Raw genomic sequence first — 13,552 nt, forward strand, 5'->3', positions numbered from 1 at the left:
AAGAGCAGCCATTGTCCACGGCGCGGACGCCCGCTGTGGTCGTGCAACTCGGCCCTTGGAGGTTAACTCGAGCGGCCTTACGAATGCCGAGTTGGGGAGGGGACCAAACTACCGTAGCCTGAGTCTGTCATGTGTAGAATCGGGGCAGGGGGTTGCTTCGCCGAGCTCGTCCGGCCCCAGGGCCGTGTCGGACACTGAGGCTGGGACAGGCCCGGCCTGGGCGGCGAACCTGTAGACGCCCAGGTTGGTGAGGGGTGGGGCAGAGCTGGGTGTTTCATGAGCGCAGGCGCAGCATCTAGGCGGGAAGCTGCGATTGGGGGTGTGGGTGGGCAATATGGGATCTACGCGGGCGGCGCTTCAGCCTTAGGTTACCAAAATTGGACGCGCTACTGGTGCAGCTGCAGATTCCGACACAGTGCTTCGCGCGCATGCGCGGGTTCTGGGTCAGGTGATACTTGTAGTCTAGATTCTGAGTATTCTGAGGGTTCCCAGGTTGATGGAAGACAATCTGTGAGCACTGGTGTTGGGGTGGATCCTGAGATTCCCTCCCCTCATCCAAGGCTAGGCCTTGGTTCCTGGAGGAGAGGGACTGTGTCATTGTCCCTATACCCTTGAGCAGGTGTTTGAGTAGGAAGCACAAGATTGGAGGTGAGATCCTGGGCAGTTGGCTCAGGGACCCTGGAGCAGACACTGCTCTTCTTGTAGGCCTGGAGGCGCCCTGAGTGGTGGAGAGACCAGGTGGGAGTTGCAGATTCTTGCCCCTGGAGAGGCAGTGCTGCTTCAGCGGACGCTCCGTGGGAGTGGCTGATAGACTGCAGACTCAGGTCGAAGGAAGGACCAGGGCCCGGAGGCAGGTTCTAGGCAGAGTGCTCCCTGCACATGTTGGGGGAGTGTGTGTGTGTGGGGGGGGGGGCTGGTTCTGAATGGGAAGCAGGAATCTGGACTGCTAATCTTGGGGCTCATGGAGGACTGCAGAGCCCTAGGACATTTAGGTTTGGTGGAAACAGGATTGGAGGTACAGAATCGGAGCCCAGGAGGGACAGAGTTGCAGCAGCTGCTATCACATGGGCAGCTGTTTGGGGATGGATCAGGATGCTGCCAGCGTGATTATGAATTAGGTGTCCCCAGGTCCTTTGCTCAGGGGCTACTCTGCTTGCAGGCATGAGCATGCCCAGGTTGGTGGAGGGACGGTCTGTGCTGCAGATTTGGACCTGGAAGGGGCTTTATTCTGCATGGCACCTAGATGTTCACGTTTGGGTGGAAGGAAGTGGAAGGCCCCAGTTTCCATGGAGCTGGTGTCTCATGGGCTCAACAACCCCCAGGCCAGTGCCCAAGGCCTGGGACTGCTTCTGAAGCTTTGTGCTCAAACTGCTGTTTAGGTGTTTTGATGTTTTTGCAGCAAGCAGGCAGTGGACACAGGTGATCCCAGAATCCTCATGGAGGCTTGCAGGTATCATTTGTGTCTCAGGTGGGTTGAGGTACAGAAGGGCAGATATGTCAATAGATTCTCATCTGAAGAACAGGGACTGCATAAGACCTGTAGGCTGGCAGAGGGCCCAGGTCCTGGATGCAGGCTCTGGGCATGGGCTTGCTCTGGGTGGTGGCCTCTGTGCAGTGGCCCCTGCAAAGAGAGCCAAGAGAGACCCTTGGGAGTAGAGGCCTGGGGGCCCCATTTGGAGCTGCAGGTTCTGGTCTTGGGGCTCCTCCAGCTGCACTCTGCACATGCGCTGGCATTTGGGCAGAAGGGGGAGGCCTGGGCAGTCCTAGGACCCAGGTACTGCCTGGGGATGCTCAGGTGGGAAGAGGGAACAGCTGCAGATTCTGGGCTGCAGAGGGATAAGGCTGTACCAGGTCCCTCCGCACACGCACAGGCGTTCGGGTGAGAAACAAGCGGCTGGGGTATTAGGCAAAGGGTACTGGGTTCCTTGTGCAGATGGCACTCCAGTCACAGCCTGGTGATGCCCGGGTTGGTAAAACAACAGGCTCTTCTGGAGCTGCAGGTGCCCAGGAAGATGCTTGGGCAGGAGTCTAGGCAGATATGGCCCAAGTGGGGACCTGGGGAGGTTGGTGGAGGGAACAGTTTGGATGCGGGTTCAGGGTACAGCTGCACTGTGACCCACACTATACTGTTTGAATGAGGATCCAGTGGGGGTGAGGGGGTGGGTGAGAGGGAAGGACGGGGTGGGGGTGGGATTTGCCAGGGACTGTTCTAGTCTCAGGCCCAGAAATGTCTGGTTGGTACGAAGACAACTGAAGTACACATTCTGGGCCTGGGAGGGGCTGGCGTGTGTTGGGATCCGCCAGGAAGCTAACAGTGCCACGCTGGCTCTGTTGCCAGCTCAGGCCTGAGGACGTCCAGGTTGGTGACCAGGTCAGAGCTACACATTCAGGCCCAGGACGGTTTGGGGTGGGAATCTGGGCTAGTGCCGTGTGGTCAGGCTGGCCCAGCCCAGAACGGTGGAGGGAGCAGGTTTGGGGTGCAGCTGAGCTCTGTGCATGTGCTTGGCTATTTGAGCAGGACACGTGAAGCCATCAGTGGCAGGTTGCTGGCAGTCAGGCCTGGTTCATGGGAGGGTAGCATCCTGGCCAGGGTGGGGCTGTGTCTGAGCTTCCTGATGAAGTGAGGGAGTGTGATTCGGCCCCTCCCAGAGCCCTGCGCTTGTCCTAGGAAGAGGTGCTGGTTTGGGTGCTGGCTTGGGGCCGAGGTTGGGGAGGAAGGGGTGCACACTAGGGGGTCCCCCAGGTGCTAGGCGTTTGTGGGGATCTCAGGACCCAGTGGGGTAGGGACGAACTGGTTTGTGCTGCAGGGGTTGGTGGTGGGCAAAAGCCGCATTTGGGCATGGGGTGGGCTCACTGGTGCGTGGTCCAGAAGCCCGCGATAGTGGAGGAACCAGTTCAGAGCTGCAGCCTTGGTTTGGGAGAGGCACCAAGGGGACGCAGGTGCACGCACAGGCATTCGGGCTGGGATCTGGGCAGGAGCCTCTAGAAATCTACCTACTTCTGTGGGAAGTGTGTCCCGGAAGCAGAGGCTGAGCCAGGGACGGGATGCTAAGGTGGACCTGCGGGAGGCTGCCGTACCCAGGGCTTCTCCCCTTGCAGCTCAGGACCTCAGGCCCCTGCCGAGGGAGGAGAACATGGAAGAGCTGGATGAGAAGCCCCCAGGGCCCCTGCAGGCCTGTGTGCAGGTGAGTGAGCTTCTCTTCCGCCCGGAGACCCAGAGGTGCTCCCTCCCAGGCTGCACGGCCCAACCCTCTGGGCTTGGGAGCCTGACCCAGCGGTGTAGAAATAAATAACCAGCTTTTTAAAAAGGGATGTAGTTTGTGTGTGTGTAGGAAATATGTTAAAAGACCGTAAACATAGCAGTTAACCAAGGTTATCTATACGCTTCGTTCCAGGTCCCTTTATGTTTTTATTTATTTATATTTTTGTACCTCTATACAGTGTATTTTAAGGTTAAGAAATGACCAATTCAAAGCATTTTCCTACAGCAAATATTCTCTGAAAACACATAATTTCTCTAAAATGTTAAGTTAGGATTTCGCCTTTGCCTTCCCGAACGATGCAGTCCCGAAGCCGTTAGGTGGGGCAGAGCCGGGCAGGCGTCTGCAGTGAAGGGAGGGCTTCCGGGTCTGAGGTGCCTCAGCCTGAGGGGGGTGAGGAGGGCTCTGTATGCGGGGGCATCAGTAACCCAGTGGGATGAGGAAGGTGGCACTGGGAGGCAGGGCCCAGGTTGGGTGAAGTGAGTGTCCAGACGGGAGACGGGTCTGGTTTGGGGTGCCGGGGCCAGACCAGATGAGAAGCGGATCCGCAGAGGGGACGTCTTGTTGTCGGAGCCAGAGCAGGGTGACATGAGCACCACGGCGGGTGGGGGGCAGATCCTCGTGTGGCATGTCCCATTCTGAGCAGGTTGAGGGCATCCATGCACGAGGGTGGCCTGGCGTGGAGTATCAGAGCCCAGGCGGATGTCGAGGGCACCCACACGGAGTCTGAGTCCCAGGGGCACAGAGTGAACCCATGAGAAGAGGCCGCCTGGCCTTCAAAGTCAGAGCCTGAGTGCGGAGGGCCCCTTGGCTGCGGGAGGCTTCCTGCGGGGCCGCAGAGCCCAGGGGACCAAGGAGCATGTCGCCGGGGTTCTCACCGTCAGGGAACGAGACGACACGGGGGTGAACTGTGGCGTTAGTGGGCATGGCAGGTGTTGATGTGGCTCACGGTTTTCCGTATGTCAGTGTAGAACTGCGGAGATGTGTGTGCGGTGTGTATGTGTACGTATGTGCGTAGACACACACGCCTATACTCCCTGTCTCTGTCCATTCCTGAGGCCCTGGAGCAGTGACGTTCTGATCCCGGCGTGCACGCCTGGTGGCCAGATTTGGGCTTCCGAACGCATGCTGCGGCTTCTGGGCTTCCTCTCCGTGGCTGTTTGGTGTTCGGCTTTTTCCTGTCACAGACGGCACCGCTGTAAATGCTTTTGTATACGCTTCCTTGTACACGTGCACAAGAGTTTCCAAGGGAGTTGTGCAAATATAAATTTACACTCACATTTTTTATCAAAGCTACAGGTATAACACATTTTGATGTGACCATTGACATTCTGCTATAAGTTAGTGACTTCGTGCGTTTTCTCGTAATCTTAATGGTCCTTCTTCTATGTCATACAACTGAGTTAGCAATCTGTTCCTTATAATTGTTACTTTCCTCACAGATTTATTGATTACCTAACCAGTGTTAGGCCCTATGTGAGGCACTGGGGAGAAAGATGACTTAGTTCTCATAGAATTGTGCTGCTTAATTAATACATTCCAAGGTTACACAGGAAAAGCAAAAACAACCTTTTTCTTGTATTAGTTACCCATGGTTGCATACCCCGGAAATTAGCAGTTGAAAACAACCAACACTTACTATCTCACACACTTTTCTGAGGGTCAGGGACCTGGGAGCAGCTTCTCTGGCTGCGTCTGGCACTCGGGGTCTCTGACGGGCGTGCGGTGTTGCTGGCTGCAGCGGCTGCTGTCAGAAGCCCGACCGAATAGAAGGACCCCTTGCAGGGCCACTCCTGTGGCTGCTGGCAGGAGGCCCCGGTTGCATGCCACATAGACCTGTCTCCTGGACTGCACAGCACAGCCATGGTGTCTTTTATCCTCTGATCTCAGCAGTAACACACCATCACCTCCTCTGTAACCTGTTGGTCACACAGACCCACTCTGGTACCACGTGGGCAAGGACTGCCTAAGGGTGTGACTACCAGGAGGTGCGGTCATTGGGGCCATCTTGGAGGCTGGCTGCCAGACTTCTCCAATCTGAATGTCCGCTAGTTAATTTTATTAACCCTTTGAGCGATGCTGACAAATTTTCCCCAAAGTGCCAGCGTTGATCTCAGCGACTCTTTTTTCGATGGCTATAAATGTAAATAACAATGGAATAATCCGTGTTTTATGTTTTGTTCTCCTTTTTTGTACCTCAGGTTATATATTGATATAATTTTCTCTGATATTGATCCAAATTTCGAATTACACATGACACTCAAAGGGTTAATCGTTATCAGAAGATGTGTGGGTACTTCGGGCCTAACAGATACTAGGTAGAGCCATGGCAGGGAGAGAAATCAAGGGAGCCCAAGTCTTGGCTTTGAATGAGGGGCGTGAGTGCAGTGAACTGGCCTAGGAAGAAACCCTGGTGGGGCATCATCTGAGAGACCGCAGTGACTCACACACCTGGAAGGAGCTGGACTGGGGAAGGCTTGGAGGCGACTCTGAGCCCCGCCTGCCTTAAGGGGCTGAGACCCAAAATCCTGCCAAGGGGGTGTGGTAGAGGCTCACTGTCCCCTGTCGTTCTCAACATTCAGAGACGGGCAGGTTCTTGGTGAGCTGGTGGCTCCATGGTGGAGGGTCTGTTCTGTATATCTGAGTTAAGTGAGAATTATTCATGATGATCGTGTGCCATGGGAGAGAGATTCTTGTGCGTGAGAACTAGCAAGACCCTCTCTGGTCGGGAGGACCGCTGAGAAAGTCAGGCAGGGAACCTTCAGCTTTCTAATTAAGGCAGGGGGAGGTTTTACTCGGGGGCCCTGTGTGTCACAGCCCTAGCCCGGAAATGTGAGTGCTGCCCCGCCTCTCGTGGGCAGCAGAGAAATAAACACACCAAAGAGGGAAAAGTCTCCTGCTGTCACTGATGCCTACTAGAGTTGACATCCTGAGTCCCTCCCAGATATGGAGGGTTTCTCGCCGGCATACCCCAAAGGCAAAGCTGCGGGGACTGAGTGCAGTACTAATTCTGTGATTTGACTGGAAGCTTTGTTTTGTCCCAAGGACTGCCCGCTTCCCCAAGGTGGGCAGGGTATACTTGGTCAGCTGTATTTACAAGTGAGGAAACAGTGAGAGGGTCCTAGGTCTGATTTGGCTGCAGGCTCGTGTGAGGGGGCAGGTCTCTCCAGGACGGCTCTGCCTGTCTCTGATCCTCAGCTCTGGTCACGTGAGGTTCTGCCCCTGTCGTGGGACCAGTATCTTCTGCCTCTAACTGTTCTTTGTGTAGAAGTCAACACGATGGGATTCCTCTTCCCATTCTGTAAAGTATGCAAATAAAAAAGGAAACTGTTCCTTCATTATGTGGAGGGGTGACCATAGAACAAAAAGGATAATTTTAAATGCTTCTTCCCTGGCTGGTGTGGCTCAGTTGGTTGGAGCATCATCCCTCACATTGAAAGGTTGCAGGTTCGATCCCCAGTTCAGACGTGTGCAGGAGGCAACCGATCAATGTTTCTCTCTCACATCGATGTTTCTCTCTCTCTCCCTTCTCTCTCTAAAAGCAATGAAAAAAATGTCCTCCGGTGAGAATAAAATGCTCCAGAAGGGTATATGCTAAGTGAACTAAGTCAGATACTGCATGATCATTCTTATACTTGGAATCTAAAACAGTCGAACCCGTAAAAACAGAACATAGAGCGGTGGCTGTCAGGGGCTGGAGGGTGGGGGACATGGGGACCTGTTGGTCACAGGGTGCAAAGGTTGAGTTAGGTGGGATGAATAAGTTTTGGGGACCTGATGTACAACGTGGTGACTGAAGTTAACAGCACTGTACTGTGAACTTGAAGTTTGTTAAGAGAGTGTTCTCCCCATACAAAATAATCATCACTATATGAGGTGATAGGTGCGTTCATTAGCTTGATTGTGGTACTCATTCCACGATGTACGTGTATAACCTAAGCATCACTTTGTACAATATATACAATTTTTATTTGTCAGGTATACTCCAAAGTTGCAAAATAGTGGGAAAAAATGGACTCAGAGTACACAGCAGTGGGGTAAAGGCTTTTAATTCCATCCATATATCCCAACCCTGCATATATTTCTAGTCCTGTCAATTGCAGATAACTCAGTACTGAGGAGAATACAAAGTTAAGAAATACAAAGTTCTTTACAGTATAGAATTCATGACCCAGAGAAGAGGTATATAGACAGAAGTAATACAGGGAGAACAATTTTACTAGAACAGTAAGGGTTTGGTAAAACCAGCTAAGAAATCCTAAGGAAATAATAGACGAGAATGTAGTGCTATCTGGGAACGCCTCATGGAAGAGGTGGCATTTGATCTGAGGCTTGAATGATCAGACTTTGAGCTGTGGGGCGGTGGAAAGGGGAGGAGGGTGGATCAGGCAGTCAGTGTGTGAGCCATCCCCAGTGAACGCCATGGACTGAAATGAGTTTACTCAACATTATGACTATTAATTTCTGTGTGGATGAAATATACATCACTCCTTCCAAAAAAAATTTAAATAATTGTGTGAGTCTGTGTTGAAGTACTCTGTATTGTTAAACATAGTAGGCAAATGATAGATGGTGGGAGCTAAGATATAAATAAGATTAATACAGGAGACATTCCTAAAATAGTAATCCAGAGTGGCTAGAAAGAGTGGAGATGTGCGTGTGTTCACACACTCGTGCGACAGGGTGGATGTTGAGCATTTCGTTTGAGAGAGAAAGTTGGGATTGGGTTCTGGAGGATGAAAAGCTTTGAATTTCCGGAGAAGGAAGGGCTCCCAAAGTGGTTTCTTCTAGCCACAGGAGGGACTTGAGCTCAGCGATGATTTGGTGACGTCGGGAGCCACGGGGACAAACATGTGGGCTCGGGTAGCGCGTTCCGTGCGCCTTTTCTCTCTCCGTGGTTGCCGTACTGTCGGCACGCATGAAGGGCCTACCGTGCATCAGTACTGATTTAAGCCCAGTGAAAGCAAGGGGGACAGGAGAGCTCAGCTTTGACCAAACCCACACTAGTGGAAGTGGAATAAAAATAAAACATAAAAAAAGATGTAAAGAAGCAAAAGCAGGGAAAGTGGCAGAATGGCCTTTTTGGATGGAGCAGGGAGAGATATTTGATGCAGAGTTGACTGAGCAGAACTCATCTCTCTTTTTATTTCCCTGTGAAAACTTTTATTGTATTTTATTTATTTTATTAATCCTCACCCTACAACAATTTTTCATCACTTTTAGAGAGGAAGTGGGGGCGGGGATAGATGAATTGCCTCTCCTACGTGCCCTGACCAGGGCAACCTTTCGGTCTACTGGATGATGCTCCAATCAACTGAGCCACACCGGCCAGGGCCTCTGTGAAAACCTTTAAAGCAGAAGGCGTTGAGCCTGGTTTTGATTAGAGAAGGTGCACCCACGTTCCCCAGGGAAAATGGTTTCAGCACTTGTGGCAAATCAGGAACATTGAGGAGTTTTCTTTCTACTTGAGTTCCTGCTGAGTTACAAACATTGTTTTGTTTCTAACTTGCCTCTTTGGCATTGGTTCTTGACGGATCTTAGCTGTTCCAAAATAAAACGCAAAAACTGAAAGGTGTGTAATGATTTCAGCTACAGTCTAGAGTTTTCCTTTCTTGAGAACCAATCCTTTCCCAGTTTTTAAAAATTACTATAGGATGAGTTTACTTCTGGCCCTTAAATTGTTTCAATTCCTCATTAGCTACTTTCATGGCCAGAAAAGACACGCCTGACATTGTCACACATTATGAATGTGATTTCTCTTTGCAGTGAGTTTCCATGACATGAGTGAGTCCATTAGCAGCGTGAGGTTGAAAAGCATTCCTGGACCCAATACCAACGTGTGTGTGTGTGTGTGTGTGTGTGTGTGTGTGTGTGTGTAGGCTTCCTCACACCCACAGTGATTCTCTGACACCAGCAAGGTGTCCTGGAATTCAGCTCCATTCTGACACTCTACCCAGAGATAGAATCGGATTCCACAGGTAAGGAGCTCAGTCCCACAAGACCACCCTCTGAAGGCCGCTGCTCCCGGTGCCAGCTGCAAGCCCACGTTGTAATCTGCGCTCTTCTGACTGACTGGCCATAAACCACACACTGCCATGCCGAGCCCCCCGCATTGGGTTCGGTTCATTTGCTAGAATGGCACACAGCAATCAGGAAAACCCGTTTACTACTATATTACCATTTTATTACAAAGGATATGAAGGACATGAATCAGCACCCAGATAGAGACATAGACCCACGCCCTGGACAAAGGAGCTTCTGCCCTCGGAGCTGGGGCCCAGCCAGCTGGCCCATGGAAGCATCCTAGCTCCCCAGTGTGGGGCTGTCTAAAAACGGGACAGAGGAGCTGTTCTGGGTTTTTTTGGAGGCTTCATGACATAGTCATGGTGCTAAGGTCCCTATCCTGTCCCCGGAAATTGGGGTGGGACTGAAAGTTCTAAATCTCTTAACAAAGTTGTTGGCTCCTACCAGCCAGTCCCCACCCTTGGGCAGGGTCCAAAAGTCACCTCATAGCATCACAAGAGCCGTGAGCCAGGAACTGTGGACGAAGACCAGCTCTATCTCGGACATATGTTTTGATCATCCACGTGGTTGGGATTTTGGTTACACACACAGGGTTTGAGCAAATCAGCAAATAGAGGATCATGGGAGGTGGAGAAGGAAGGTCCAAATGTGGAAAGTAGGGAGGCTAGAAAGTGTGTTGAATTATTATGGGGGGCACCAGTGTGAATTTATGGTCTAATACCTAGAGGTAGATAACTATAGAAGGAGACTTAGTTTTATCTGATTCAGAGAGGTGAGCATCTTTTTTTTATATTCACTGGCCATTTTATTTCTTCGCAGCTGGGCTGCCCTGCATTTTCCTTCATCTGTTTTTCTGTCAAGGCTGTTTTTTTCTTACTGATTTGGAAGAAGTTTTAACAGTAGATATTTATTGCTGGTGCTTTTATTGGTGGTGCTCTCTGCCAGATGTTTCATGGAGTTAATTTGTTGGTTTTTCTTCTTGATCGTTCTTCGGGCATGCTGTATTCTGTCTTATTCTGTCCGAGACCCAGGCGTTCAGGCAGGGCCCAGCTGGACCGTGCGTTTCTCCTGCTTAGTGCCACTCATGGCTCCAGTCGTCTGGGGGCTGCGCTGGCCGGGACGGGGACGGTCCACCCTGTATGATGCCTCAGTGCCCCTCCAAGGGTGACCCCACTCTCTCTCCACATGGCTCGTTTGAGCTTACCAACGGGAGGGAGCAGAAGCTGGGTGGGATCTAGCTACTCGCAACGAGAGTTTTCAGCTATTGCTTACCTTCCTTTATTTTCCCTTCTCTCATCTGTTTTACCTTCTTAGGACTCTCTTCTTCCTCAAGAGATTATCATCAAGGTTGAGAGAGAAGATGCGGGGTCCCTGGCCATCCCGTCCCAGGTGAGTTGGACACAGGGCCTCTCCCCATTGAGAAATGTGTGTGGCTGGTTGGTGCCAGAAGGCAGGTTGCGGTGAGCTGGGGCGTGAGCAGGGAGTGGTGGAGGTGGAGGTGAGAGTGGGCCAGTTTTCCAGAAGTTTGGTGATCTCATGGGAGACCAAAGAGAGTGATAGCTGTGAGGAAATAAGAGGCTGAGGGACTTTTTTTCTTTAAGGATTGAACAAATTTGACTCTTAAGTGGTTGCAGGAAAGAGTTAGTGGAGAAAAAGAAGTTCACGATCAGGAGAGAGGAGATAAAGCGTGAAGCGGAGTCCTTGGTTAGTGTGGGGGGAATCCATTGGGAGCACGTGGGAAAGACCCAGCTCTGCAGAGGAGGGGGGCTCGTGCAGGACGCGGGGGGCTGAGGGGGTCGGTAAGGGCTTGGATCTGCCTCTGAACAAGCAGACGGAGTCGGCTGTCAGGCACGGGGGTGGGGGTTGGAATGGGAGCTGTTTGAGAAGCGTGGAGAGGACCTAAAACACTACTTTTGGATTTTAGGAGAACAGGCTGCTCCAGGAGGCCTGCCAGGGTTGCTGGTGGGTCTGAAAGGGTCATTCCAACATAGCATAGCGACCATTAGTTTATAAGACACCATCCAGCTGCTTTTGTGGGTCCCCCCAAAGGGGGGTATTCCGTAACCTACTCTCCATAGATAGCAGATTGACATGCAGATTTCCTTACTTTTTGTGGCCACGTGCATTCAGTGGAAACCCCATAGGGCAAGGCACTATTTGAAAGAGAATTTTTGGATATATTTAATAGGGTTACAATGAATGATCCACAGACTCGAAACTGAGTAATTGAGATGGAAAAGATAAGGAGGACACTGACTAGAAAGGAAAAGAATCTAGACTGGTAAATAGTAACAGCGGACATTTCAGTAGCGTTAACGGCCCCAAACCCTCCAAGGACAAAAAGGATAAAGGGGATAACTAAGCGAGTAAAGTGGAGGCGTCTAGTCTGTTAGAGGGGCGAGGGGCTGGGGGCCCAGGTGAGAAAGGCGAGGGGGTTGAGAAGTACTGATTGGTAGCGACAACGTGGTCACGGGATGTGAAGTACGGCACAGGGAACACAGTCAATAATGTCACATCTGTGCATTTCCAGTGCCAAGAGGGGACTGGAAATATTAGGGGACCACTTTTTGAACTATATGATTGTCTAAGCACTATGCTGTATGCCTGTAACTAACACAAAATAACGTTGAATGTAAACTGCAATTGAAAATAAAATTTAAAAAATACTCTGATGTACTAAAAAATAATAATCTGATGTAACCCAAGAGTGGGCAGCTCTTTGTGTGTGATTTGAGAGGAGGAGCACTTAACCCTTTGAGTGCCAATGTCGCGGTGCATGACGCTGACAGATTTTCCTAAAAGTGCTAGCGTCGCTCCCAGCGACTCTTTTTGATGGCTATAAATGTAAATAACAACAGAATAATTCGTGTTTTATGTTTTCTTCTCTTCTTGTACCTCAGGTTACATATTGATATAACTTTTTTCATGTTGATCCAAATTTCAAATTTTTACGCTTGTTCAAATACTGACATATTGATGCTGTTATAATTTTTACTTAAATTTTAAACGGTCCTTTTAATTTCATTTACCTTTGCGATAATCGTCAAAACTATGCGGTGTGCATGATAAGGAAGCTTTTGCTATTGTATTGTTTTTGCATTTCATTTTTGTTTATAAACTTTTTCACTGTTGATATCTATTGATATATGTCTCTAGTGTGAATGCTGTTTTGTGTTCATTTCTTTTGTACATTATGAAGTTTTATTTTTCAGAAATTTATGCAGCATTTGGCATTCTTCTTGTTATCCATGTTGCTATGTGTTTTTTCAAATTATAATCATAGGTTTTATATTATACCATATATTATACTTTAAAAGCCATATTGAAGGAAAGTTTATTTTTTCTAAAATAATTGTTATAATAAAATAATTTTAATGCAATAATTTTTTTGCTAAATTGCGTCAGAGAACACTGCTTGCAAAAGAATAGTATATTTACTATATGTCTTGATATTTTCAGCAAATTATTATGAATAACAATTTTTTTATAGACATTTTTCATAAACTGCATTTCTCAGCAAAATCGCCTGGCATGTCTCCCACGAATTTTAGCAATTACACATGGCACTCAAAGGGTTAATGTTCATTACATCTGGGGTCTCTCTCTAACAGTGGGGTGCTGATGGGCCATTCTAGGGCCCAGGAGCTGGGCTCATTATATGACTTGGTGACTGAGAATGCAACCTCTAATGTCAGGCAGCCCTGAGGTTGTATCCCCAGCTACCAACCTTGGGCGTATGTGTTAAGTTCTCTAGTTCTTCATCTGCAAAATGGTGCTGCTGATAGAATTTCCTCACAGGGACCTTGTGAGAAAGGAGTGGTCATTTGTGACATGGGTGGCACACTGCCTGACACCACACCGTCAGTGCTGTGTTAAAGCAAGTCATTTTTATAGTATTATCAGAGAGCTGTACACGTTGATGCTATAGACCAGTGATTTTCAACCAGTGTGCTGCAAGAATTTTTAAAACACACAATACCTGACTGTTTAGTCAGGGGCACTGACCTCTTTTCCCTTAGATTGTCAAGTGAAAAGTAACAACGGCCAACACAGCAGTAGCCATTCGGTGGGAACGCCGTCTTGAACCATAAATATATATGTCATATAATAGAGGTGCATCTTATTGGTCACATCGCATAAGAAGGTTGCATCTGATTGGCTTATTCTGGGTACCAGAAATCCTTATATACTAATATCGGCACGATTTATTTTTAAAGTCACTTTGGATAATTACTTTTATTATTTTTTTGTAACTGAGTCAAAATTAG

At 49.4% G+C, this 13,552-nt stretch overlaps 1 protein-coding gene across 2 annotated transcripts in view; it reads left to right on the plus strand.

The window, feature by feature from the left end:
• The window catches only part of ZNF180 (zinc finger protein 180), a 19,938-nt gene continuing 6,386 nt past the window's right edge, over positions 1-13,552 (plus strand). Inside the window, exons 1-3 of one of the 2 annotated variants that reach the window (XM_090259524.1) lie at positions 1-243; positions 3,100-3,185; positions 10,599-10,673. In XM_090259524.1, the coding sequence (XP_090115650.1) occupies positions 3,135-3,185; positions 10,599-10,673 (126 nt within the window). In that variant the 5' untranslated portion in view covers positions 1-243; positions 3,100-3,134. Of the gene's footprint in view, positions 244-2,202; positions 3,186-10,598; positions 10,674-13,552 lie in introns of those variants that run through there. The other variant, XM_090259523.1, reaches the window with a different exon arrangement.

The sequence above is a fragment of the Furipterus horrens genome, unplaced genomic scaffold (assembly GCF_987537825.1).
Source record: "Furipterus horrens unplaced genomic scaffold, mFurHor1.1.pri manual_scaffold_13, whole genome shotgun sequence".
In the NCBI taxonomy this organism is placed as follows: Eukaryota; Metazoa; Chordata; class Mammalia; order Chiroptera; family Furipteridae; genus Furipterus; species Furipterus horrens.